The sequence below is a fragment of the Nerophis lumbriciformis genome, linkage group LG08, assembly GCF_033978685.3.
Source record: "Nerophis lumbriciformis linkage group LG08, RoL_Nlum_v2.1, whole genome shotgun sequence".
NCBI classification, from domain to species: domain Eukaryota; kingdom Metazoa; phylum Chordata; class Actinopteri; order Syngnathiformes; family Syngnathidae; genus Nerophis; species Nerophis lumbriciformis.
The window spans coordinates 45,415,001-45,441,209 of record NC_084555.2 but is presented as its reverse complement, the minus strand read 5'-3'; the positions used below and the strand labels follow the sequence as shown (position 1 = coordinate 45,441,209).

Here is a 26,209-nt window from a genome sequence, read left to right as displayed (position 1 = left end):
TTGTACTGTTTTTGTACTGTTTTCTGTACTTGTTTTAATTATTATTATTTCTTGATTGTTGCATATTGCATATTATAAATAAAGGTTTATAAGATAAAAAATAAAATAAAATAAAAATAGCAGTTAGTTTATAAACGTTTTTTCTACGTATATATATATATATATATATATATATATATATATATATATATATATATATATATATATTATTTATTTATTTATTTATTTATTTATATTATCCTGTTTTTGTACTGTTTTCTGTACTTGTTTTAATTATTATTATTTCTTGATTGTTGCATATTGCATATTACAAATAAAGGTTTATAAGATAAAAAATAAAAGAAAAGAAAAATAGCAGTTAGTTTATAAACTTTTTTCTACGTATATATATATATATATTTATTTATTTTTAAATATTGTTTTTATTGAACAACAAACTTACATTTATAATTAACTCAACAGTCAAGGCACTTTCAACAACAAGGAAAGAAAACAAAAGCAAATACAGATAGAATATTAAATATTAATAAATAATAATTTTATAAATAAATAAATAAATAAAAAAGACAAAAAGGGCTACCTAAATCACTTTAAATGTTTTTTTTTAACCAATACATCAATTTAAGGGCTTTTGTACTCGTAACCATTCTCCAATATTTGATTGATATTTTAAACCATTAAGCCAATTAGAAAATGTAGGCCTGCGCCTTACTTTCACAAATCGACATTTATGTAGAACATTTTTGTCCCGGAGCATAATAATGTAGACAAACATTTCTATGTTACAGTCGTGTATAAAAATACCGAATTTGATCTCTTCTATATGTTAGTTTATAAACGTAGTTAGAATAGCACCCTCTGCGTGTATCATTGTATTACATGAATTTGTTAAATATTTACATCGCGTACGAGGACTGACTTAGTTGAGGTAGGAACCTTTCGTAAAGACGAATGCTTCGTTCCGGACACGATTACTTGGTGCACAAATGAGTCCACAATTTAGCTTCTAGCGGTGACACTAAAACCCTTTAAACAAGCTTATATATTTTTGACTTTTCTGCAGTATTTTAAACGTTCGAATGTGTGGCGAACGTGGAAAAAGTGTCAAATAAATTATACCCCATAGACCCCGGAAAAAACAAAATTGTGAACTCAAGGACAACAAACGTCTTCGTTGGACTGGAATTCTACGAGTCATCTTCCCTATTTTGGCATCTGTTCTAGCACGATCATGGTAAATGTAAACACATTATTTATCGACTATTTAAAATACTTACTACTGTTAACCCGTAAGAATGTGTTCACCTCAAACACTATTTGGTATGGTCACATATTAGACAACTGAGATAGGCTACAGCACCCAGTATTATCAGACAGGGGTGAAAATGGTCTAATATCTGGTCAACTTTTCAATACAAGGTCAATGGGGCTCAAGATTTTAGGTTTTGACGCTTTTGTCATAACGTTCTTATATTTACCCCATTTAAAAAAAATTGATTTCATTATGTACTGAAGGAATTGCGTGTGAATGCTCCAATGCTGAAGTTGAACTGAAATCCTGGATTTTTTTTTTAGAATTGTAGAGGGAGAGTACACAATTCCCAAACAGGCTGAATATTTTGAAGTTGGAACTGTTTGAATCAGATAAAAATGTGGAAGTTGTGGAACTTTGAAGAATGTTCCATTGATTTCACTGGGAATTCCCCCAAAATTTAGGAATTTCGGGAAAAGCGGGAATTTTTTTGAAAATGGTAAAAAAAAACTTGAATGGTCGGAATGAGTTGAAATGGTTGGTGTTGTAATTTTTCCAAATCGGTCGAGAAATGTCGAAGTAGTAACATGTTGAATTGAGAAATGGTATTACGGAATTTCGGGAAAAGCGGGAATTTTTGGAAAATGGTAAAAAAAAACTTGAATAGTCTGAATGAGTTGAAATAGTTGGTGTTGGAATTTTTCAAATGGGTCGAGAAATGTTGAAGTAGTAACATGTTGAATTGAGAAATGGTATTACGGAATTTCGGGAAAAGCGGGAATTTTTTGGAAAATGGTAAAAAAAAACTTGAATGGTCGGAATGAGTTGATATGGTTTGTGTTGGAATTTTTCCAAATCGGTCGAGAAATGTTGAAGTAGTAACATGTTGAATTGAGAAATGGTATTACGGAATTCCTGGAATTTCGGGAAAAGCGAGAATTTTTTTGTCCATCCATCCATCCATCCATCCATCCATCTTCTTCCGCTTATCCGAGGTCGGGTCGCGGGGGCAGCAGCCTAAGCAGGGAAGCCCAGACTTCCCTCTCCCCAGCCACTTCGTCCAGCTCCTCCCGGTGGATCCCGAGGCGTTCCCAGGCCAGCCGGGAGACATAGTCTTCCCAACGTGTCCTGGGTCTTCCCCGTGGCCTCCTACCGGTCGGACGTGCCCGAAACACCTCCCGAGGGAGGCGTTCGGGTGGCATCCTGACCAGATGCCCGAACCACCTCATCTGGCTCCTCTCGATATGGAGGAGCAGCGGCTTTACTTTGAGCTCCCCCCGGATGGCAGAGCTTCTCACCCTATCTCTAAGGGAGAGCCCCGCCACCCGGCGGAGGAAACTCATTTCGGCCGCTTGTACCCGTGATCTTGTCCTTTCGGTCATGACCCAAAGCTCATGACCATAGGTGAGGATGGGAACGTAGATCGACCGGTAAATCGAGAGCTTTGCCTTCTGGCTCAGCTCCTTCTTCACCACAACGGATCGATACAGCGTCCGCATTACTGAAGATGCCGCACCGATCCGCCTGTCGATCTCACGATCCACTCTTCCCTCACTCGTGAACAAGACTCCGAGGTACTTGAACTCCTCCACTTGGGGCAAGATCTCCTCCCCAACCCGGAGATGGCACTCCACCCTTTTCCGGGCGAGAACCATGGACTCGGATTTGGAGGTGCTGATTCTCATCCCAGTCGCTTCACACTCGGCTGCGAACCGATCCAGTGAGAGCTGAAGATCTTGGCCAGATGAAGCCATCAGGACCACATCATCTGCAAAAAGCAGAGACCTAATCCTGCAGCCACCAAACCAGATACCCTCAACGCCCTGACTGCGCCTAGAAATTCTGTCCATAAAGGTTATGAACAGAATCGGTGACAAAGGGCAGCCCTGGCGGAGTCCAACCCTCACTGGAAACGTGTCCGACTTACTGCCGGCAATGCGGACCAAGCTCTGACACCGATTATACAGGGAGCGAACCGCCACAATAAGACAGTCCGTTACCCCATACTCTCTGAGCACTCCCCACAGGACTTCCCGGGGTACACGGTCGAATGCCTTCTCCAAGTCCACAAAGCACATGTAGACTGGTTGGGCAAACTCCCATGCACCCTCAAGGACCCTGCCGAGAGTATAGAGCTGGTCCACAGTTCCACGACCAGGACGAAAACCACACTGTTCCTCCTGAATCCGAGGTTCGACTATCCGGCGTAGCCTCCTCTCCAGTACACCTGAATAGACCTTACCGGGAAGGCTGAGGAGTGTGATCCCACGATAGTTGGAACACACCCTCCGGTTCCCCTTCTTAAAGAGAGGAACCACCACCCCGGTCTGCCAATCCAGAGGTACCGCCCCCGATGTCCACGCGATGTTGCAGAGTCTTGTCAACCAAGACAGCCCCACAACATCCAGAGCCTTAAGGAACTCCGGGCGGATCTCATCCACCCCCGGGGCCTTGCCACCGAGGAGCTTTTTAACTACCTCGGCAACCTCAGCCCCAGAAATAGGAGAGCCCACCACAGATTCCCCAGGCCCTGCTTCCTCATAGGAAGACGTGCTGGTAGGATTGAGGAGGTCTTCGAAGTATTCTCTCCACCGATCCACAACATCCGCAGTCGAGGTCAACAGAGCACCATCCCCACCATACACGGTGTTGACACTGCACTGCTTCCCCTTCCTGAGGCGGCGGATGGTGGTCCAGAATTGCTTCGAAGCCGTCCGGAAGTCTTTTTCCATGGCCTCACCGAACTCCTCCCATGTCCGAGTTTTTGCCTCCGCGACCGCTGAAGCCGCACACCGCTTGGCCTGTCGGTACCTGTCTGCTGCGTCAGGAGTCCCATGAGCCAAAAGAACCCGATAGGACTCCTTCTTCAGCTTGACGGCATCCCTCACCGCCGGTGTCCACCAACGGGTTCTAGGATTACCGCCACGACAGGCACCAACTACCCTGCGGCCACAGCTCCAATCGGCCGCCCCGACAACAGAGGTACGGAACATCGTCCACTCGGACTCAATGTCCAGCGCCTCCCTCGTGACATGTTCAAAGTTCTTCCGGAGGTGGGAATTGAAACTCTCTCTGACAGGAGACTCTGCTAGACGTTCCCAGCAAACCCTCACAATGCGTTTGGGCCTGCCAGGTCTGTCCGGCATCCTCCCCCACCATCGCAGCCAACTCACCACCAGGTGGTGATCGGTAGAAAGCTCCGCCCCTCTCTTCACCCGAGTGTCCAAAACATGAGGCCGCAAATCCGATGACACAACTACAAAGTCGATCATGGAACTGCGGCCTAGGGTGTCCTGGTGCCAAGTGCACATATGGACACCCTTATGTTTGAACATGGTGTTTGTTATTGACAATCCGTGACGAGCACAAAAGTCCAATAACAAAACACCACTCGGGTTCAGATCCGGGCGGCCATTCTTCCCAATCACGCCTCTCCAGGTTTCACTGTCGTTGCCAACATGAGCGTTGAAGTCCCCCAGTAGAACGAGGGAATCACCCGGGGGAGCACTCTCCAGTACTCCCTCGAGTGAATCCAAAAAGGGTGGGTAATCTGAACTGCCGTTGGGCGCGTAAGCGCAAACAACAGTCAGGACCCGTCCCCCCACCCGAAGGCGGAGGGAGGCTACCCTCTCGTCCACCGGGTTGAACTCCAACGTGCAGGCTTTGAGCCGAGGGGAAACAAGAATTGCCACCCCAGCCCGTCGCCTCTCATTGCTGGCAACGCCAGAGTGGAAGAGAGTCCAGCCCCTGTCAAGAGAACTGGTTCCAGAGCCCTTGCTGTGCGTCGAAGTGAGTCCGACTATATCTAGCCGGAACTTCTCCACCTCACGCACTAGCTCAGGCTCCTTCCCCCCCAGCGAGGTGACGTTCCACGTCCCAAGAGCTAGCTTCTGTAGCCGAGGATCGGACCGCCAAGTGCCCTGCCTTCGGCTTCCGCCCAGCTCACATCGCACCCGACCTCTATGACCCCTGCTATGGGTGGTGAGCCCATTGGAGGGGGGACCCACGTTGCCTCTTCGGGCTGTGCCCGGCCGGGCCCCATGGGGACAGGCCCGGCCACCAGGCGCTCGCCATCGTGCCACACCTCCGGGCCTGGCTCCAGAGGAGGGCCCCGGTGACCCGCGTCCGGGCGAGGGAAATCTGGGTTCCTTGTTCGTGTTCTTCATAGAGGTCTTCGAGCTGCTCTTTGTCTGATCCCTCACCTAGGACCAGTTTGCCTTGGGAGACCCTACCAGGGGGCATAGAAGCCCCCGGACAACATAGCTCCTAGGATCATTGGGACACGCAAACTCCTCTACCACGTTAAGGTGGCAGCTCAGAGAGGAGGATTTTTTTGTAAATGGTAAAAAAAAAACATTTTCTACCGCTTATTCCCTTTGGGGTCGCGGGGGGCGCTGGAGCCTATCTCAGCTACAATCGGGCGAAAGGCGGGGTACACCCTGGACAAGTCGCCACCTCATCGCAGGGCCAACACAGATAGACAGACAACATTCACACTCACATCCACACACTAGGGCCAATTTAGTGTTGCCAATCAACTTATCCCCAGGTGCATGTCTTTGAATGGATTGAATGAGTTGAAATGGTTGGTGTTGGAATTTTTCCAAATCGGTCGAGAAATGTTGAAGTAGTAACATGTTGAATTGAGAAATGGTATTATGGAATAGCTGGAATTTCGGGAAAAGAGGGAATTTAAAAAAAATGGTAAAAAAAAACTTGAATGGTCAGAATGAGTTGAAATGGTTGGTGTTGGAATTTTTCAAATCAGTCTAGAAATGTTGAAGTGTTATCATGTTGAATTGAAAAATAGTATTATGGAATTCCTGGAATTTCGGGAAAAGCGGGAATTTTTTTGAAAATGGTAATAAAAACTTGAATGGTCTGAATGAGTTGAAATGGTTGGTGTTGGAATTTTTCCTAAATTGGTCGAGAAATGTTGAAGTAGTAACATGTTGAATTGAGAAATGGTATTACGGAATTCCTGGAATTTGGGGAAAAGCGGGAATTCTTTTGAAAATGGTAAAAAAAAACTTGAATGGTCTGAATGAGTTGAAATGGTTGGCGTTGGAATTTTTCCAAATCGGTCGAGAAATGTTGAAGTAGTAACATGTTGAATTGAGAAATGGTATTACGGAAGTCCTGGAATTTCGGGAAAACCGGGAATTTTTCCCAGTTCAAAAAACAACTTTGTTTTTTGTCCTGATTAAGAGGAATGTTTTGACGGTGGAACGGTTGAAATGCGTTGAAAAAGGCGGAAGGAGTAGTCGCCAGAAAAAAGGGTGGAAATAGGGCTTTGGAAAAGCAGAAATTCTAGAAAATCCTGGATTTTTTTTTTTTAACTCTGAATAATTATAGTTTGTGAGTGTGAAAGTTGTCTGTCTATCTGTGTTGGCCCTACGATGAGGTGGCGACTTGTCCAGGGTGTACCCCGCCTTCCGCCCGATTGTAGCTGAGATAGGCTCCAGCGCCCCCCGCGACCCCGAAGGGAATAAGCGGTAGAAAATGGATGGATGGATGGATTAATTTCCAGAATGGTGGAATGTGTTGAAGGTGGAATGGTATGAATCGGTTGCAAAATCTGGAAATGGTGCAAGTGTCCTGGAAAACCTGGAATTCTGGGAAAACTGGGAATTTTTGGAATTGGTGAAGGGAAAGCCCGCAATTCCCAAATAGGCTGAACAGTTTGAAGTTGAGACGGTTTGAGTCGGGTGAAAAATGTGGAAGGTAAAGTGTGCCAAAATCTGTAGTAGAATAATAATAAGTTGAAGAATATATTTTGGTGTAGAAAACCATATGCTCCAAAGCATTCACACAAATATTGATGTCAATTATTTTCAATCAATTAATTTCGAATGCAGCTGAGATAGGCTCCAACACCCCGTAGGGACAAGCGGTAGAAAATGACTGGATGGATGGATAATTTCAAAGTACTACATGAAACAATAGGTAAATATGAGGATAACAAAAATCATAATTTGAAAACTACAATGAATATTATTATTTAGAGAAAATCCTTCTTGTAGATAAGTGTTTTGCTGTAATCTGTACACATACTGTAAACAGTACAGGCCAAAAGTGTGGACACACCTTCTCATTCTATGTGTTTTCTTTATTTTCATGACCATTTTGACCCAGATTGTCACTGAAGGCATCAAAACTATGAATAAACACATGTGGAGTTATGTACTTAACAAAAAAGATGAAATAACTAAAAACGTGTTATATTTCTTCCAAATATCCACCCTGTTTACTGTTTTGCATACTCTTGGCATTCTCTCGATGAGCTTCAAGAGGTAGATACCTGAAAGGGTTTTCACTTCACATATGTCATAGTTTTGATGCCTTCAGTGACAATCTACAATGTAAATAGTCATGAAAATAAAGACGTATTGAAATGAAAGGTGTGTGCAAACTTTTGGCCTGTACTGTATATATTTGTATTAGACTATTTAGTTCATACTTTGTGCTATGAAACAGCTAAAAGGAATCCACCCAACTAATTCACTTACCGGTAAAATACTTGGAAAAATTTAGAAAGCACACGACCGATGTTTACAAGATAATGGCCCAGAGCCTATCAGAACCCAGGATGGCAATCACGTGACCTAATCATCACGTTAAAGTAGAACATTTGGTTCTCATAATTTGCATAGAAAAGGCCCAGAATGAACAAACATGTCGTCATTTGTTTAAATATACAATGATGAAACCATAAAGCACAGTTACTCTGTATTTTTAATTGAAACTAGCATTGGAAGTGACGGAAAATTTGAGTAAACATGGCCGGTTGCATTCGACTTGTGAGTAGCATCGCAATGGGTGGGTCTGAAAAATCAATATGCAAATTGATCAATTTAAATTGTATTTGTCAGACTAACAGATAAATGTATAACTTACATCATAACAGGGATTCCAATTAACATTTTACTTGACAAGACTCTGCAGTATCGCGTGGACATCGGGGGCGGTACCTCTGGATTGGCAGACCGGGGTGGTGGTTTCTCTCTTTAAGAAGGGGAACCGGAGGGTGTGTTCCAACTATTGTGGGATCACACTCCTCAGCCTTCCCGGTAAGGTTTATTCAGGTGTACTGGAGAGGAGGCTACGCCGGATAGTCGAACCTCGGATTCAAGAGGAACAGTGTGGTTTTCGTCCTGGTCGTGGAACTGTGGACCAGCTCTATACTCTCGGCAGGGTCCTTGAGGGTGCATGGGAGTTTGCCCAACCAGTCTATATGTGCTTTGTGGACTTGGAGAAGGCATTCGACCGTGTCCCTCGGGAAGTCCTGTGGGGAGTGCTCAGAGAGTATGGGGTATCGGACTGTCTGATTGTGGCTGTCCGCTCCCTGTACGATCAGTGTCAGAGCTTGGTCCGCATTGCCGGCAGTAGGTCGGACATGTTTCCAGTGAGGGTTGGACTCCGCCAAGGCTGCCCTTTGTCACCGATTCTGTTCATAACTTTTATGGACAGAATTTCTAGGCGCAGTCAAGGCGTTGCGGGGATCCGGTTTGGTGGCTGCAGGATTAGGTTTCTGCTTTTTGCGGATGATGTGGTCCTGATGGCTTCATCTGGCCAGGATCTTCAGCTCTCGCTGGATCGGTTCGCAGCCGAGTGTGAAGCGACTGGGATGAGAATCCGCACCTCCAAGTCCGAGTCCATGGTTCTCGCCCGGAAAAGGGTGGAGTGCCATCTCCAGGTTGGGGAGGAGACCCTGCCCCAAGTGGAGGAGTTCAAGTACCTAGGAGTCTTGTTCATGAGTGGGGGAAGAGTGGATCGTGAGATCGACAGGCGGATCGGTGCGTCATCTTCAGTAATGCGGACGCTGTGTCGATCCGTTGTGGTGAAGAAGGAGCTGAGCCGGAAGGAAAAGCTCTCAATTTACCGGTCGATCTACGTTCCCATCCTCACCTATGGTCATGAGCTTTGGGTTATGACCGAAAGGACAAGATCACGGGTACAAGCGGCTGAAATGAGTTTCCTCCGCCGGGTGGCGGGGCTCTCCCTTAGAGATAGGGTGAGAAGCTCTGTCATCCGGGGGGAGCTCAAAGTAAAGCCGCTGCTCCTCCACATCGAGAGGAGCCAGATGAGGTGGTTCGGGCATCTGGTCAGGAAGCCACCCGAACGCCTCCCTAGGGAGGTGTTTAGGGCACGTCCAACCGGTAGGAGGCCACGGGGAAGACCCAGGACACGTTGGGAAGACTATGTCTCCCGGCTGGCCTGGGAATGCCTCGGGATCCCCCGGGAGGAGCTGGACGAAGTGGCTGGGGAGAGGGAAGTCTGGGCTTCCCTGCTTAGGCTGCTGCCCCCGCGACCCGGCCTCGGATAAGCGGAAGAAGATGGATGGATGGATGGATTTTACTTACCTTAGATCAGTGGTTCTTAACCTTGTTGGAGGTACCGAAGACCACCAGTTTCATATGCGCATTCACCGAACCCTTCTTTAGTGAAAAATAAAATGTTGTTTTATTTCAAATTCAAGACAAAGTTATATGTTTTTGGTAACACTTTAGTATGGGGAACATATTCTAAGTAACAAAGACTTAATTTAGAGTTATTTGGTTAGGGTTAGGGTTAGAGGATTAGGGCCAGGGTTAGAGGGTTAGGATTATATGCCGAATAAGACATTAATAAGTACTTAATAATGAATAGTTAAGAGCCAATATGTTGCTAATTTGCGTGTTAATAAGCAACTAATGAATGGTGAATATGTTCCCCATACTAAAGTGTTACCATGTTTTTTTTTACTGGTGCACAAAATGAACCGTGCATGAACATCACCTTGTTCAAACAACAAAACCAACACAGTGCATAAACTCACAACAAATTACACACCTGCAAATCAGTCTGACTTCTGCTGTTGCCGTATCCGTAATACGCCGATAGGGAGAAGTTTTTATTTACACGATGAGTCTTGACCTCCGCCGAACCCCTGAGCCCGACTCACCGAACCCCTAGGGTTCGATCGAACTCAGGTTAAGAACCACTGCCTTAGATGCTTTGCCGAGTGTAACCATGGCAAAGCATCTAAGATTGACCAAGTACAGTGTAGCACCGGTCAATCTGAAAATGTTGATATTCTGGATAAACTAGGATGTGTACTCTACGTCATTAGTATTGGTGTATAGTGGTGATGAAAACACATAGAGCACCTTCATAAACACCTGATGCCAGATCTCACTGTTTATTCATGTTTTGTTCCCAGCTATGAATTTGGCTCCACAATGTCCCTGTACAGCCGTGTCCATCCATTGAGGGTGCTGAAATGCATCCAGCAGCAGATATTCCACCTCCACCCGATCAGTCCTCTGTCTGTGCCAAGTAGAACCATTATCCATGGCGAATACAGACGTCCCGGCATGCCCAGAGAAAACAAACCTCCGTGGAAGAATATCAACTTTAGCGTCTCCAAAGGTTTAGCGGGCATCAAGAAGCACTTCACTCTGCTGAAGAAGGAGTTCCTCGATGGGTGGGTGGGTCCGCAGGGGAAGCCCATTATTGAGCACATGAAGGAGCAGAACCAACTGGTTTGGGAGTTCCGAGGCCCAGAGAGCCTGGAGCAGTGGATCGTGTCGTCAGACCTTGAGATCGGAGGCAAAAGTGAGGTCTATGTGAAAGTGGGCAGAAACGACAACACCTGTTTGCTCTACGGGACTCTGAGGTCTACGCCACCCCAGGACGGAGAAACACGCTACAGCGGATACTGCACCATGCGCTCCAAGCAGTCCCTGGTTAGTATCATTTAGTATCTCCTTCTCCAACCATTTCTGCGAATGTATATCAGTATTATCAATACAGTGCAATCTTGATTTACGAACCCCTCTATTCGATTGAGCAACTTTTAGATGGAGCCAAATAGGCCTTCGTGCGTGAACCATGTCTCTGTGTACGAATGCTTCATTCAGTCATTTATTTTGTGTTGCTCCTGCAGGCAAAAAGCAGGGCGCTCCACATCACTTGCTGCCCAGTGCACAGTACTAGTCACTTCTCAGCGCTTTAACTCAATATGAGTCCCAAAAACTCAACAGGCCAGCGTGAATAAAAAGAGGTAAATGCTAGGGCTGCGAATCTTTGGGTGTCCCACGATTCGATATCGATTCTTGGGGTCACGATTCGATTCAAAATCGATTTTTTTCGATCCAACGCGATTCTCAATTCAAAAACGATATTTTCCCGATTCAAAAGGATTCTCTATTCATTCAATACATAGGATTTCAGCAGGATCTACCCCAGTCTGCTGACATGCAAGCAGAGTAGTAGCTTTTTGTAAAAAGCTTTTATAATTGTAGAGGACAATGTTTTATCAACTGATTGCAATAATGTAAATTTGTTTGAACTATTAAATGAACCAAAAATATGACTTATTTTATCTTTGTGAAAATATTGGACACTGTGTGTTGTCAAGCTTATGAGATGTGATGCAAGTGTAAGCCACTGTGACACTATCAGTGTTTCCCACACATTCATTTATTTGTGGCGGCCCGCCACAAAAGAATTACGTCCGCCACAAATGGATTTTTCGGCTTTTGACTCGCTCGACCGCTCATAAAAGCAATGGGACTCTGTCTGTGAATGTACCTTGTAGTTACAACTCCGGTGCAGTAGGTGGCGGTAGCCTACTATGCATTGTAACTCCGCCAATAGCACTTAATTCACCTGGTGGGCCAGAAGAAGAAGAAGAAGAAGAAGACGGCGGAGTAAAAGAACGGACCGACCGGATCAAAATACGAGGGCAATATAGGTTGTAGGTAGATAAGTTATAGCTGCATCGCTCGCGGCTCGTCATATATTTAACGTTAATCCGCGATTTCACCGAGCGTTTCACTCACGGTGAGCAGCCCGACGCTGCTTCATTAACACCGCCGCTGTTGTCACGTCACGTGTTACCATACCGACGAGCTAACGTGTCCAGGTTATAACCCTGTTGTCAATAAACACACGTGGAGACGGTGCTTCAGATACTGCATTAATAATGAAGCTAAATTGTCCACTGTCCACTGCAGCATGTGAATGCAATGAAAAGAATAAAATCTGAGCCAACCAGCTGTTAAAATGTTGTCCAGGTTAATGTTTTGGCCATTAAATGCCCTTCATTTCAAGATTTCAACTGTGATCGGGCTTTAAACAGGTGGCTGACCTGTTCAGATGAGTGTAACTCAGGGGTGCTCACACTTTTTCTGCAGGCGAGCTACTTTTCAATTGATCAAGTCGTGGGGATCTACCTCATTCATATATATCATTTATATTTACTTATTTATGAAATATATGTTTTTGTTAACAAGTTAAAGGTGTTTAATGATAATGCAAGCATGTTTAACACATATAGTTAATATTGTTAATAAATTAAAGGTGTTTAATGATAATACAAGTATGTTTAATACATAGTTAATATTGTTAACAAGTTAAAGGTGTTTAAAGATAATACAAGCATGTTTAACACATAGAAGTTAATATTGTTAATAAATTAAAGGTGTTTAATGATAATACAAGTATGTTTAATACATATAGTTAATATTGTTAACAAGTTAAAGGTGTTTAAAGATAATACAAGCATGTTTAACACATATTGTTAATAAATTAAAGGTGTTTAATGATAATACAAGTATGTTTAATACATATAGTTAATATTGTTAACAAGTTAAAGGTGTTTAATGACAATACAAGCATGTTTAACACATATAGTTAATATTGTTAACAACTTAAAGGTGTTTAAAGATAATACAAGCATGTTTAACACATATAGTTAATATTGTTAACAAGTTAAAGGTCTTTAAAAATAATACAAGCATGTTTAACACATATAGATTCCTTTCTTTCATGAAGACAAGAATATAAGTTGGTGTATTACCTGATTGTGATGACTTGCATTGATAGGAATCAGACAGTGGTGCTGATAACGTCCGCATTTTCGAATGGAGGAGAAAAAAAGTCCTCCTTTCTGTCCAATACCACATGAAAGTGGTTGGTTTTTGGCATCTTATTTGTCCAGCTTCTGTAGTCCTTTGTATACACTTTACAAGAAATACATTGTCGGCAAACTCCGTAGCTTGCTAGCTTTTGCACGCCAGCTTTCTGAGACTCTTATTTTGTTAGCGCAACTGTGCAGTCGGTCTTTGGAGTTTTGACGACAGGTACGGCGCCAGAGTCTGTTGAAATAAAGTGTTTCTCGCCTTCCTGTCGGTAATTTTAATGAGCTAAATATGTACATAAAGTGTTGTACTTATATTCCAACTCCGCGCTCTTCTTGGTCATCGCCGCTGCCGCCGTCGCCCACCGCCCCCCGACCACACCACCACAAATAGATGCCTGTCCTGTGGGAAACACTGCACTATTGTTCTTTTTTTTTATTTTTTATTTTATAAATGTCTAATGATAATGTCAATGAGGGATTTTTAATCACTGCTATGTTGAAATTGTAACTAATATTGATACTGTTGTTGATAATATTCATTTTTGTTTCACTACTTTTGGTTTGTTCTGTGTCGTGTTTGTGTCTCCTCTCAATTGCTTTGTTTATTGCAGTTCTGAGTGTTGCTGGGCCGGGTTTGGTTTTGGAGTTGGATTGCATTGTTATGGTATTGCTGTGTATTGTTTTGTTGGATTGATTAATTAAAAAATTAAAAAATAAAATAAATAAAATACAAAAATCGATATTTTAAAAATGAGAATCGATTCTGAATCGCACAACGTGAGAATCACGATTCGAATTCAAATAGATTTTTCCCCACACCTCTAGTAAATGCTGTGGAGTTCAAAAAAGACTATTTGCGAGGAGTACAGGCTTCTTACCACAGCAAGTGTGAATTGACTTTTATACAAAAACATGCCAGAGCAGACTTATTTCACAGCGGAGGAAAAGACACTGCCTCTCGTTCAACCGCGTGTCTTTCAAGGCACACAGCCCCCTTCCTGTTTTTTCGTCAGTTAAAGGCATACTTGCCAACCCTCCCGATTTTCCCGGGAGACTACCGAATTTTAGTTTATTTTAGTTTATTATTCTTCTTCGGTCAATGGTCAACAAAATAAACAAACAGTTGTACATTCATAGATTGAAAAAAAAATGTTGCAGACCGAAAGGGTTAAAGCTGAAGTTGAACACTTATTGCGCCTAACCCTATAAACAATGTCAAGTACAAGAACAACTTCCGAAAATTATGAAATGTCCTTTGTACAACATATTATAAATACACATTATACACAACATAAACACAGTTCAATTATATACACAGTAAAGGCATGTGAAATATCCTTGTACACATGTTAAACCTTTGTACCAATTATATACAAACAATTATACTTCCATTATTATTTATATCTCACATTTAGTTTGTAATTAACATTGATCATAGTATTAACTACTGTGTTGATTCAAGAGTGATAAATGTTTTCAAGACGTTGGTCTTAAAGTGTTTTTTAAATGTGTGAATGGAACTGGAACATTTTAAGGAATCATCCAAGCTGTTCCACAGTTGAACCCCCCTGACAGAAACACATCTACTTTTTTAAGCTAATTTCAGTGCCCCTCCTGAAAATCTCCCGGGGAAACCATTCTCCCGAATTTCTCCTGATTTCCACAATATTGGGGGCGTGCCTTAAAGGCACTGCCTTTAGCGTCCTCTACAACCTGAAAAGGAGACTATTATATATGTCTCCATTATCCATAGGTTTATCTATAACCCATAAAGTAGGCAGGCACGGAGCTATTTCTCAGCGTGTGTTTATTCCAGCCGGCACGTTAATACACTGACACTCAACATCCGGGTTCCCATCATGCATTGCTTCCAAACTACGGCAAGTAGTAATGTCCAAAAACATAACAGAGACGAAGCAGAAGAACGAAGAAGAGACATGGCGACGACGAGTAAGAAGGAGAAGTACGCTTGCAAGTTCCAAAATGATTGGAAAAATTAATTTCAGTTCAATATATATGTATATATATATATATATATATATATATATATATATATATATATATATATATATAAATGAATAAATAAATATATATATATATATATTTATTTATTTATTCATTTATATATATATATTTTTTATTTTTTTATTTATATATATATATATATATATATATATATATATATATATATATATATATATATATATATATATATATATATATATATATATATATGTATGTATGTGTGGGGAAAAAAATCACAAGACTATTTCATCTCTACAGGCCTGTTTCATGAGGGGGGGTTCCCTCAATCATCAGGAGATTTTAATGGGAGCATTCACATACCATGGATTATATAGGGCACAGAGTGGGTGGGTACAGGCTGGTGTAGGGGCGTGGTGATTGGCTCATGTGTTACCTAGGAGGTGTTTCCGTCTGTGGCGGCATGCTGTTACAATTTCGCTGCGCTTGTTGAGGGATGACAGGTCTGGACGGTAAATAATAAACAGTTTTTCTTTCAAGCATAGGTTGCATCTTTTATTACCACTATTGTAAGGTGTGCTGGATGCAAGAATTTGCCATGTTATTGAATATTCAACATTATTGTCTTTGAGGTCCCAAATGTGTTTGCTGAGTTCTGTGGTATTCCGCAGGTTTTGGTTCCTGAAAGAAGCCTTGTGATTGTTCCATCTGGTTTTGAACTCTCCCTCAGTTAATCCTACATATGTGTCGGATGTGTTAATGTCCTTGCGTGTTACCTTAGATTGGTAGACAACTGATGTTTGTAAGCACCCCCCGTTGAGAGGGCAATCAGGTTTCTTTCGACAGTTGCAACCTTTGTTGGTTTTGGAGTCGCTCTGTCCGGGGGCCGACGGCTCATTTGCAATTGTTTTGTTGTGGTTTGAGATGATTTGTCGTATATTGTTCATACAGCTGTAGCTCAATTTAATGTTGTTCTTGTTGAATACTTTTCTTAGAGTGTTGTCTTTGGGAAAGTGTTTGTCAATCAGATTGAGGAATTTGTGTCCAATGTTAGTTGAGACGTTTTTGCTGTATGGGGGGTTGTACCAGATGATGTCGTTTCGTTTTCTGTTCTTTTTCGGTTGGTTTCCTGGCGTGGGTTCATAGGTGAGGGTGAAATTGTATCCGCTTTCATCAAGGGCTTTTTGGTACGGGGGGGTTGTTTGGTCAAATTCAGCTTTGCTAGATGACAGCATCGATAGCCTTTTATTAATTCCGGTAGGTATTCTTTTCGTGGTGGTGGGTGGGTGGTTGCTGTCATGGTGCACGTATTGGAGTGTTGTGTTGGGTTTCGTGAATGGTTGGTAGCTGTTATTTCTCAGGTTGAAAGTGACGTCAAGGAAGTTGACGGTTTGCTTGTTGGCTTCAATCGTGATCCGTAGGCCGTTCTCTTTGAAAATTTGGCATATGCGCTTCTTGGTATTCTCGCTGCTCCTTGGCGAGGCGCGACACACTGCCAGTCCGTCATCACGGTAAATACCAAGGTTCAGGTTGAGGCTGGCGAGCTGGGAGAGGAGGAAACTCCCAACGAGTTCACACGTTTCTGCTCCGTCAAAACTTCCCATAGTGACGTCAAATGTTGCATTGTTCTTTTTTTGCCATGGTGTACTGTTGTGGATGAGAATGGAGTTTTTTGCGTGGATGATGATGTTGGTATTTACCGTGATGACGGACTGGCAGTGTGTCGCGCCTCGCCAAGGAGCAGCGAGAATACCAAGAAGCGCATATGCCAAATTTTCAAAGAGAACGGCCTACGGATCACGATTGAAGCCAACAAGCAAACCGTCAACTTCCTTGACGTCACTTTCAACCTGAGAAATAACAGCTACCAACCATTCACGAAACCCAACACAACACTCCAATACGTGCACCATGACAGCAACCACCCACCCACCACCACGAAAAGAATACCTACCGGAATTAATAAAAGGCTATCGATGCTGTCATCTAGCAAAGCTGAATTTGACCAAGCAACCCCCCCGTACCAAAAAGCCCTTGATGAAAGCGGATACAATTTCACCCTCACCTATGAACCCACGCCAGGAAACCAACCGAAAAAGAACAGAAAACGAAACGACATCATCTGGTACAACCCCCCATACAGCAAAAACGTCTCAACTAACATTGGACACAAATTCCTCAATCTGATTGACAAACACTTTCCCAAAGACAACACCCTAAGAAAAGTATTCAACAAGAACAACATTAAATTGAGATACAGCTGTATGAACAATATACGACAAATCATCTCAAACCACAACAAAACAATTGCAAATGAGCCGTCGGCCCCCGGACAGAGCGACTCCAAAACCAACAAAGGTTGCAACTGTCGAAAGAAACCTGATTGCCCTCTCAACGGGGGGTGCTTACAAACATCAGTTGTCTACCAATCTAAGGTAACACGCAAGGACATTAACACATCCGACACATATGTAGGATTAACTGAGGGAGAATTCAAAACCAGATGGAACAATCACAAGGCTTCTTTCAGGAACCAAAACCTGCGGAATACCACAGAACTCAGCAAACACATTTGGGACCTCAAAGACAATAATGTTGAATATTCAATAACATGGCAAATTCTTGCATCCAGCACACCTTACAATAGTGGTAATAAAAGATGCAACCTATGCTTGAAAGAAAAACTGTTTATTATTTACCGTCCAGACCTGTCATCCCTCAACAAGCGCAGCGAAATTGTAACAGCATGCCGCCACAGACGGAAACACCTCCTAGGTAACACATGAGCCAATCACCACGCCCCTACACCAGCCTGTACCCACCCACTCTGTGCCCTATATAATCCATGGTATGTGAATGCTCCCATTAAAATCTCCTGATGATTGAGGGAACCCCCCCTCATGAAACAGGCCTGTAGAGATGAAATAGTCTTGTGATTTTTTTCCCCACACATACATATATTGCGCTCTACTACGGTATCGAGCACTATTTTTTGGATAACCTCATTAAGACATATATATATATATATATATATATATATATATATATATATATATATATATATATACATATATATATATATACATATATATATATATAAAAATACTTGAAAATATATACACCCCCCCCCCGTTACCCTGCCCCACCCCACCTCAACACCCGAATTCGGCGGTCTCAAGGTTGGCAAGTATGGTTAAAGGTTTATTATTGTAGCCATATGGTTGTTAAAGTTAAGGATTTTTGTGATTTCTGATCATTTGTAAGGGCACCAAAGTGACTTCTACGTGTGTGCACATGTTGGCACAGCAGTGCACACAGCATAGTTAAGAAAACGTTGATCCAGCACCCCTTTGCTATGTTTGTGTGATATACAGTACTGTATAGCACTTTATATCGTGTCCAAAGTGCAGAAACCTTCACTAAAATATGGACTTTTGTCGAGGCTGAAACTGATTATTCATATTTACATTGTTTCTAATGGCGAAATTAGCTTCACAATACAAACTTTTCGATTTACGAACCCCGTTCGAGGTTCCACAGTATCACAATGACCACATGTCACTAAAATTGCCACGTACACGGCAAAAACTGTAATCTAAGTAAGATTAAATATCTAAAATAAAGGTGATATTTGCTTATTTTCTGTCTGATAAAATAATTCTTCTTACTAAGCAGATTTTATGTTTGTGTTTTACTTGTTTTAAGGGTTTTGGTCCTAAATGTTCTCAGTAAGATATTACAGCTTGTTGCTGAGATTTGATGACCTATATTGAGTAAAACATGCATGAAACTAGAATATCAAGTGTTGCAAAGCTGTGTCATCAAACTACTTTTTTAAAGTAATAATTTCTTATTTCAAGCACGAAATAAAAAATCATGACTTTGACACAATTGTGTCTCATAATTAAAACAGATGACAGCCAAATGGACTGTTTTATTTTCTATGAAACAAGATGAATTCTTCAAAATTACAAAAAAAAATTGTTTTGGCCGAGCACCGGGCTGTATATATGCGCACTAATTGACTGAAAGAGCACGCACTTGGCGCGATGATGTCATGTTATCGATGGAAAAATGCATTTTTAGACAATATGATTTGCCTGAGTGGCTAGTCGACCCTGAGAGTAACAAGCGGTTGCCTTGTTGGCTTTCCATTAAGAACAATAAATTAGTTTTTAGTATAAGTTTGCTGGTTTCAAGAAATGTAATGCCTAGTGCATATCATTATGTCAAGATAATGGCACTAGCATTTACTTAATTTAAAGAATATTTTTCAACATATTCAGAAAAAAGGTCTCATTTGTTTTTTCTATCAAGAAAAGTGCACTTTTTATTAGTGAGAGTATACTTATTTTAAGGTATTTTTGGGTTCATTGAGATTAGCTAATTTTACTTGTTTGGGAAAGTCTTGACAAGCCGAATTTTCTTGTTCTATTGGCAGATAATTTTGCTTAGTTCAAATAAAATACCTCTAATTTTTGTATTTTTTTCCCTTGTTTTTGAACACTGACTTTTTGCAGTGTAGTAGAGTTCCGACGTCAGCCAAGGACAAACAATTCTAAAAACATGGCCAACATTTAAACACTGCACAAAAAACTGAAGGTGGACCAAATCCTCCCCCAAAATACCTCTCTCTTTACCCCTTGAGGAACACGTGTTCCATATTTATTTATAAACGAGCTCTAGTGGCGGGTATTTGTCACAGTTGGTTGGAGCGCCTTTGGGTTTCTGTTTAAAGCAGCTGGAAATAAAAAAACATTACAAATAAATAATGACCTTATTTCAATAATAATGTAAAGCCTGGTTGCAATATGATGCTTCATTACATGTGATGTAATCATGACCATTTAATGACAGAACTGCTTCTTCTCCAGGCCTCTTTTGATAGAAAGAAACACTACGACTGGACCTCTTTCAACACGCTGTACCTCAGAGTGCGTGGCGACGGCCGACCGTGGATGATCAACATCGCCGCTGAAACCTACTTCTCCCACCAGAAGGACGACTTGTACAACTACTTCCTGTACACCAGAGGAGGGCCCTACTGGCAGGACGTCAAGGTGACTGAGTGTCCATAGACTGAAGAATGCTAACGATTTTAAATAACGGTTAATATTGTCCTTAAAGATTCCCTTTTCAAAGTTTTTCCTGACACATCGTGGAAGAATTCAAGATAGTCAGTGTTGTCTGTGGCTGGACAAGGTAAGTACTCTGAAAACATCTCAATCATTCAAGCATTACCGGGTAGTTTGGCTACATAAAATAAATATCAGTCAAATCTGAAATATTCTAGCATTAAAGTCGCTAAAAAGAAGATAAATAACAAAGTTAAAGTACCAATGATTGTCACACACACTCACTAGGTGGGGCGAAATTATTCTCTACATTTGACCCATCACCCTTGATCACCCCCTGGGAGGTGAGGGGAGCAGTGGGCAGTAGCGGTGGCCGCGCCCGAGAATAATTTTTGGTGATTTAACCCCCAATTCCAACCCTTGATGCTGAGTGCCAAGCAGGGAGGTGACGGGTCCCAAAAATTTTAAATATTCAAGCATTAAAGTCGCTAAAAAGAAGATAAATAATAAAATATTAATTATTCAAGCATTAAAGTTGCTAAAAAGAAGATAAATAATAAAATATTAATTATTCAAGCATTAAAGTTGCTAAAAAGAAAATCAATAATAAAATATTAATTATTCAAGCATTAAAGTTGCTAAAAAGAAGATAAATAATAAAATATTAATTATTCAAGCATTAAAGGGGAATTGCACTTACTTTGGAATGTTGTCTATCATTCATAATGTTTATGTAAGACAACACCTTTGTCTTTTTGTATGCATTCTGACGAGTAAATAAATGCTATCAAAAGTCAGCTTACAATAGAGCCTATGGATGTTGCTCTATACCAGTTTTTTTCAACCGTTTTTGAGCCAAGGCACATTTTTTTCATAAAAAAAAAATACAGAGGCACACCACCAGCAGAAAAGGTTAAAAAATGAAACTCCACCAGGTTGTCGTGCCTTATTTTGAGTTTGTTGTCGTTTCCTGTGTGCGGTGCTTTAGTTCCCGTCTTGCGCTGTTGTTTTGGTGACCCTTCCTGTTTTGTTGGTGTTCTCCTGTAGCAGCTTCACGCCTTCCTTTGAGTGCTATCGCCCGCACCTGCTTTGTTTTCGCAATCAAGACTGAAGTTGTGCGTATGCTATCCTTCTTTGTGGGGACAATGTTGATTGTCATGTCATGTACGGGATGTGCTTTGTGGACGCCGTCTTTGCTCCACACGCTGTAAGTTTTTGCTGTCGTCCAGCATTCTGTTTTTGTTGACTTGTAGCCAGTTCAGTTGTACTTTTTTTTTTACATAGCCATCCCTATGCTTCAGCGCCTTTTCCTAGCGGGACTTGCCTTTTGTTCATTTTTGGTTTAAGCGTTACATACCTTTTTTTTTTTACCTGTACGCTGTCTCCCGCTGTGCTCTGCATATTGGGATCACGACAAACATTCCTCGACGCGTTCCGACTTCTACAAAGCAACAAACTACCTGCTGCCACCTACTGATATGGAGTATTACATGGTTACCCTGCCAAGCTCTACACAGCACAAGCAATAGACAACGTCACATTATTATGATTATTATTTTGCCAAAAAATATTTTTGGACCAATTAGGTGAAGTTGCATAATTTCCCACGGTACATCAGACAATATCTCACGGCACACTAGCCGCGGCACAGTGGTTGAAAATCACTGCTCTATACTGCCTATAAAGCGCTTCAAAAAAAATCCAAACACCTGCATCAAGGTTTTATATACAAGTAGAAATGTAAAGTAGTAATAGGCACATTTATAATAACATGTCATATTTTGGTATTTTACTTTATGATAAGTTTACTTCATTAAAATGTAATTCAATGGCATCATAGAATTAAGAAGTAATAGAATAGTATGATAGTTATGTTACTTGTTTTGAACATGTTATCGTTATCACAAATAAAAAGATATACTGTACACAGAAATTATTTTTGATTTGATTTATTGTTTATGTAATAAAAGATTTACTTAAAATGTTATTTTTTTGGGAGTTTTTTTATGCTACGAACTGTACTTACCGGCGATGTAAACCGAAGGAGACATTTCCGTAATGAAAGCTGCAACACCCTTTTTAGATCCCATCATCACTGCAGCATTATCGGCAGCAAAGCAAACCAAATTCTGCCAAGGAATTTCGTTTGAGTCTATTTCTTCCGCGAGTATTTTGTAAATGTTTTCGCCTGTGGAAGCCGTATTGCATTCCCTCAAAGACAGAAGTACTGACAATACTTTTCCAATGTCGTCATCGAAATATCGAACACAAGGTGCAATTCACCCTTTTTGGAACGGATAATTATTCCCGGATAGGCTTTTGAATATTCTTCACGGAATGACTGCAGTTTTCTTTTCGGTTTAAGACTCGTTTGCGATTTTTCTCCGGCTGATTCCATGATCGTTCGCTCGTTTGGAAACAATGGCAACTGCATGGTGCCTCGTGCTTGGCAGCGGTGCTATAAATAGCCTCGCGCATGGCATTCGGAATGGCTCGATAGGAAGTTACGGGAAGCAGTGTCGATTGTCATTGTTGTTACGCGATTTCGTGAATAAAACTTGAAAAAAAAAATTGTTTTTTAATTAATGAAAAACCGTATTTTTTATCACTGCAACGGTAACCCGGAATAGGTTGATGAAAACCGTACTAATTACGGGAAAACCGGAGTAGTTGGCAGGTATGACGCACACACACACACACACACACACAATGTGTGGCGGGATTATTCTCTGCATTTAGCACTGTAGCCCTAAACATTTTGAGAGAGTTGACTTTTATTTGTTTTTCCAAATCGTCAGATCAACACCATCGGCTTTACCCTGGCAGATAAAGCCGACGGTCCCTTCCAGCTGGAGATCGACTACATTGGCGTCTGCAAAGATCACGCTCACATATCGGAGTTTGACTACGAGCTGCACAAGAGGAACCCGGAGGTTGGCTGACGACATTTGCATAATGGTTGATGTCAAACATGACACCATTGGGTGATGAACACACTTGTGTAAAATCCAGACTTTTTATTTTGGAAAAAAAAGCAATATTTAGACAATATATTTTTTACCTTCCCAAAAGCAAGTTCAAACTAAACAGTTTCCAATTCGCCACCAAATCACTAAAAAGCACAGAAGCTAAAATGCGAACAAGCGGCTGCTACCTGGCGAGATCGAGTCATAGCGTGGACGTGAAAATATTTACAAAAAGACGGCTTGGAAAAACATTTACGTCATCACAAGGCCTCTTCGAGCACACAGCATGGCCGACTTCTTCTGCTTGCGATCTTCTGCTTGTTTCACTTGCCTCTCGTCCCTTCTAGGGGCAGAATCAAAAAACCCAGCCATTATTTACAGGACTCATTAGCAAAATCTTTACTAACTATTTAGGCCTGGGCTGATACATTTTGCAAGACGATAAATTGGCGATAAATGATGCTGTCAACATTATTTTGAGATCAAATTAACCACTGATGAAATGACAGATAATGTAAGTACCGGTACACCCTTTCAAAAGCAATTCACTTTTATTTCTCATATATTGTAATGTAAACTTTGAAATATTAAAGTTAAATAAAACAAAAATGAAATATACTCTGATATAACCGTGACGGTGATCATTATTATTGAATGTGCTCAAAAAGTACTTAAACACACTGAAATCTTTTAACCAAGATGTTTTTTTAAATGACAAATAAATAGCCACACAATATACTTTTGGCAGAGGAACAATTAAATATTGTCCAGCTTCATAAGAGCCATTACTTTTATTTTTGTGCTTAAATAGGTTTATCTTCGTCCATTTTGTTTTTTAAACATTTTAGAATGTTCTTTTTTAATAAACGCAAATTAGGCGATCACTTCAGGTGTATGTGATGTCATGCAAGTTCACTTCCTGTTGAGTATGCTGTCGATCAATCACTTTGTGCAAAAGCCTTTATGTTCAATGCGAATATTGTAACTAAGTAACGTGCTTAAACAAGTTTAGATTGGGGTATGATATTGTCTCTTGTTAGCAAGCTAAATCTAGTGCAGGGGTGTCAAAGTCATTTTAGCTCAGGGGCCGCATGGAGGAAAATGTGTGCACACGCGGGCCGGACTATTAAAATCATGGCATTAAAACTAAAAAATAAAGACGGTAAAGTTTAGATTCATTAAGGAAAGAAGAAATTGAATGAATGTTTAAAACTGAATACATTTACCGGTACATATGCATAAAAATTGGTTTTGTATTCTTTTTTTTTAATGAATGAAGTAACGTGTATGACAACCTTTTTCCAAAACACAATATAGAATGTGAGATATAACAGGACAATGCATACATTTACCAGTTGCTTTCAAAACGCTTACAAAAAAGTGGGACCCCCAAAATTTACTGTGGGACCCCATTTTTGTGACTTGACCCCATTTTGAAAATTCCTAGCGCCAACACTGATGGAGTATTGGTGCATGCTAAACAGCAGCAGGCGGCTGTGGCCTGCGGGCCGGTTCGAATACTAATCAAATATCATCCCGGGGGCCATAGATCATTCATTCGCGGGCCTTGACTTCGACACAGAGGCTCCCGTGGGTCCATCATTTCCGTCAAGGTGTAGTTATCTATCATTTTAATTTAATACGGTGAAGCGAACTGTAGGACTGTAGGAGCCTAAATGCTGTTTAAGTTCATTTACATTCTATGGAAGATGCTTTATGTTTATTCAGCCAAAAGGGGACTACCGTATTTTTCAGACTATAAGTCGCAGTTTTTTTTCATGGTTTGGCCGGTGGTGCGACTTATACTCAGGAGCGACTTATGTGTGGAATTATTAACACATTACCGTAAAATATCAAATAATATTATTTAGCTCATTCACGTAAGAGACTAAACGTATAAGATTTAGCGATTAGGAGTGACAGATTGTTTGGTAAACGTATAGCATGTTCTATATGTTATAGTTACTTGAATGACTCTTACCATAATATGTTACGTTAACATACCAGTTGGTTATTTATGCCTCATATAACGTACACTTATTCAGCCTGTTGTTCACTATTATTTATTTATTTTAAATTGCCTTTCAAATGTCTATTCTTGGTGTTGGGTTTTATCAAATACATTTCCCCAAACAATGCGACTTATATATGTTTTTTTCCTTCTTTATTATGCATTTTCGGCCGGTGCGACTTATACTCCGGAGCGACTTATAGTCCGAAAAATACGGTATTTACTTTATTTAAATAATACGAAAATATATATATATTGCATGCTTAGAATAATTATAAGGTACACTTTATTTGTAATTATTACATTTGTCTGAATAATTTGATGACGTACAATTTTATACTGCTTTAATACAGTGAAGTTTATGTAACTGTTTAATGACATATATGGCGGAAGGATCTGTGTGGTAATATGGTTTGGACACAATGTATTGTGGGTAATGACAGTCAGGTATGGTGGAATCGAGCCACACAGTAGTTTTTGACCTTACTCTTACTTTTTCTAACTCTTTCCTACTGTAACAAACTTGCTTTATTTTGCCATTCGTTTCTTCCCACGTCGTTATTGTTTGACGTTTTTGAATGATTAAGTTGACAAGTAAACGATACAAAACGAAGAGGAGCGTCTGGAGCAGACCTGGGCAAATTAAGGCCCAGGAGCCGCATGCGTCCCGTTGAGCTTTTCAATCTGGCCCGCCGGACATTCCCAAATAATTGTTCTAGATGTTTAAGATGGAAAGTGTAGTTGCCATTACGATGTGCAGTGATCTTTTCTAATGACCGGAAGTCTTCAACTATACTAAGTAGAGATGTCTGATAATAGCTTTTTTTGGCCGATATTCCGATATTGTCCAACTCTTAATTACCGATACCGATATATACAGTCGTGGAATTACCGGTAACACATTATTATGCCTAATTTGGACAACCAGGTATGGTGAAGATAAGGTCCTTTTTAAAAAAATTTACTAAAATAAGACAAATAAATTAAAAACATTTTCTTGAATAAAAAAAGAAA

General features: G+C 41.1%; 2 protein-coding genes across 2 annotated transcripts in view; one reads left to right on the top strand and one right to left on the bottom strand.

The window, feature by feature from the left end:
- The first annotated feature begins 970 nt into the window (after window positions 1-970).
- Window positions 971-23,214, top strand: ndufaf1 (NADH:ubiquinone oxidoreductase complex assembly factor 1). The gene is made up of 5 exons (XM_061969025.2): window positions 971-1,234; window positions 10,455-10,980; window positions 20,018-20,203; window positions 20,271-20,345; window positions 23,017-23,214. Exons 2-5 carry the CDS (start codon window positions 10,474-10,476, stop codon window positions 23,158-23,160), a joined length of 912 nt encoding a protein of 303 aa, XP_061825009.1. The 5' UTR covers window positions 971-1,234; window positions 10,455-10,473; the 3' UTR covers window positions 23,161-23,214.
- A 1-nt stretch (window position 23,215) lies between these two features.
- nusap1 (nucleolar and spindle associated protein 1) overlaps window positions 23,216-26,209 on the bottom strand; it is a 19,152-nt gene continuing 16,158 nt past the window's right edge. The window contains exon 11 of the mRNA XM_061969024.2: window positions 23,216-23,527. Within this exon, the coding sequence (XP_061825008.1) occupies window positions 23,437-23,527 (91 nt within the window). The 3' untranslated portion in view covers window positions 23,216-23,436. The remainder of the gene's footprint in view (window positions 23,528-26,209) is intronic.

Coding starts and splice junctions, on each gene's coding strand:
- ndufaf1 (XM_061969025.2), top strand. CDS start 10,474: ATGTCCCTGTACAGCCGTGTCCATCCATTGAGGGTGCTGAAATGCATC. Junction 10,981..20,017: donor TGCGCTCCAAGCAGTCCCTG/GTTAGTATCATT, acceptor CTTCTTCTCCAG/GCCTCTTTTGATAGAAAGAA. Junction 20,346..23,016: donor GTTGTCTGTGGCTGGACAAG/GTAAGTACTCTG, acceptor CCAAATCGTCAG/ATCAACACCATCGGCTTTAC.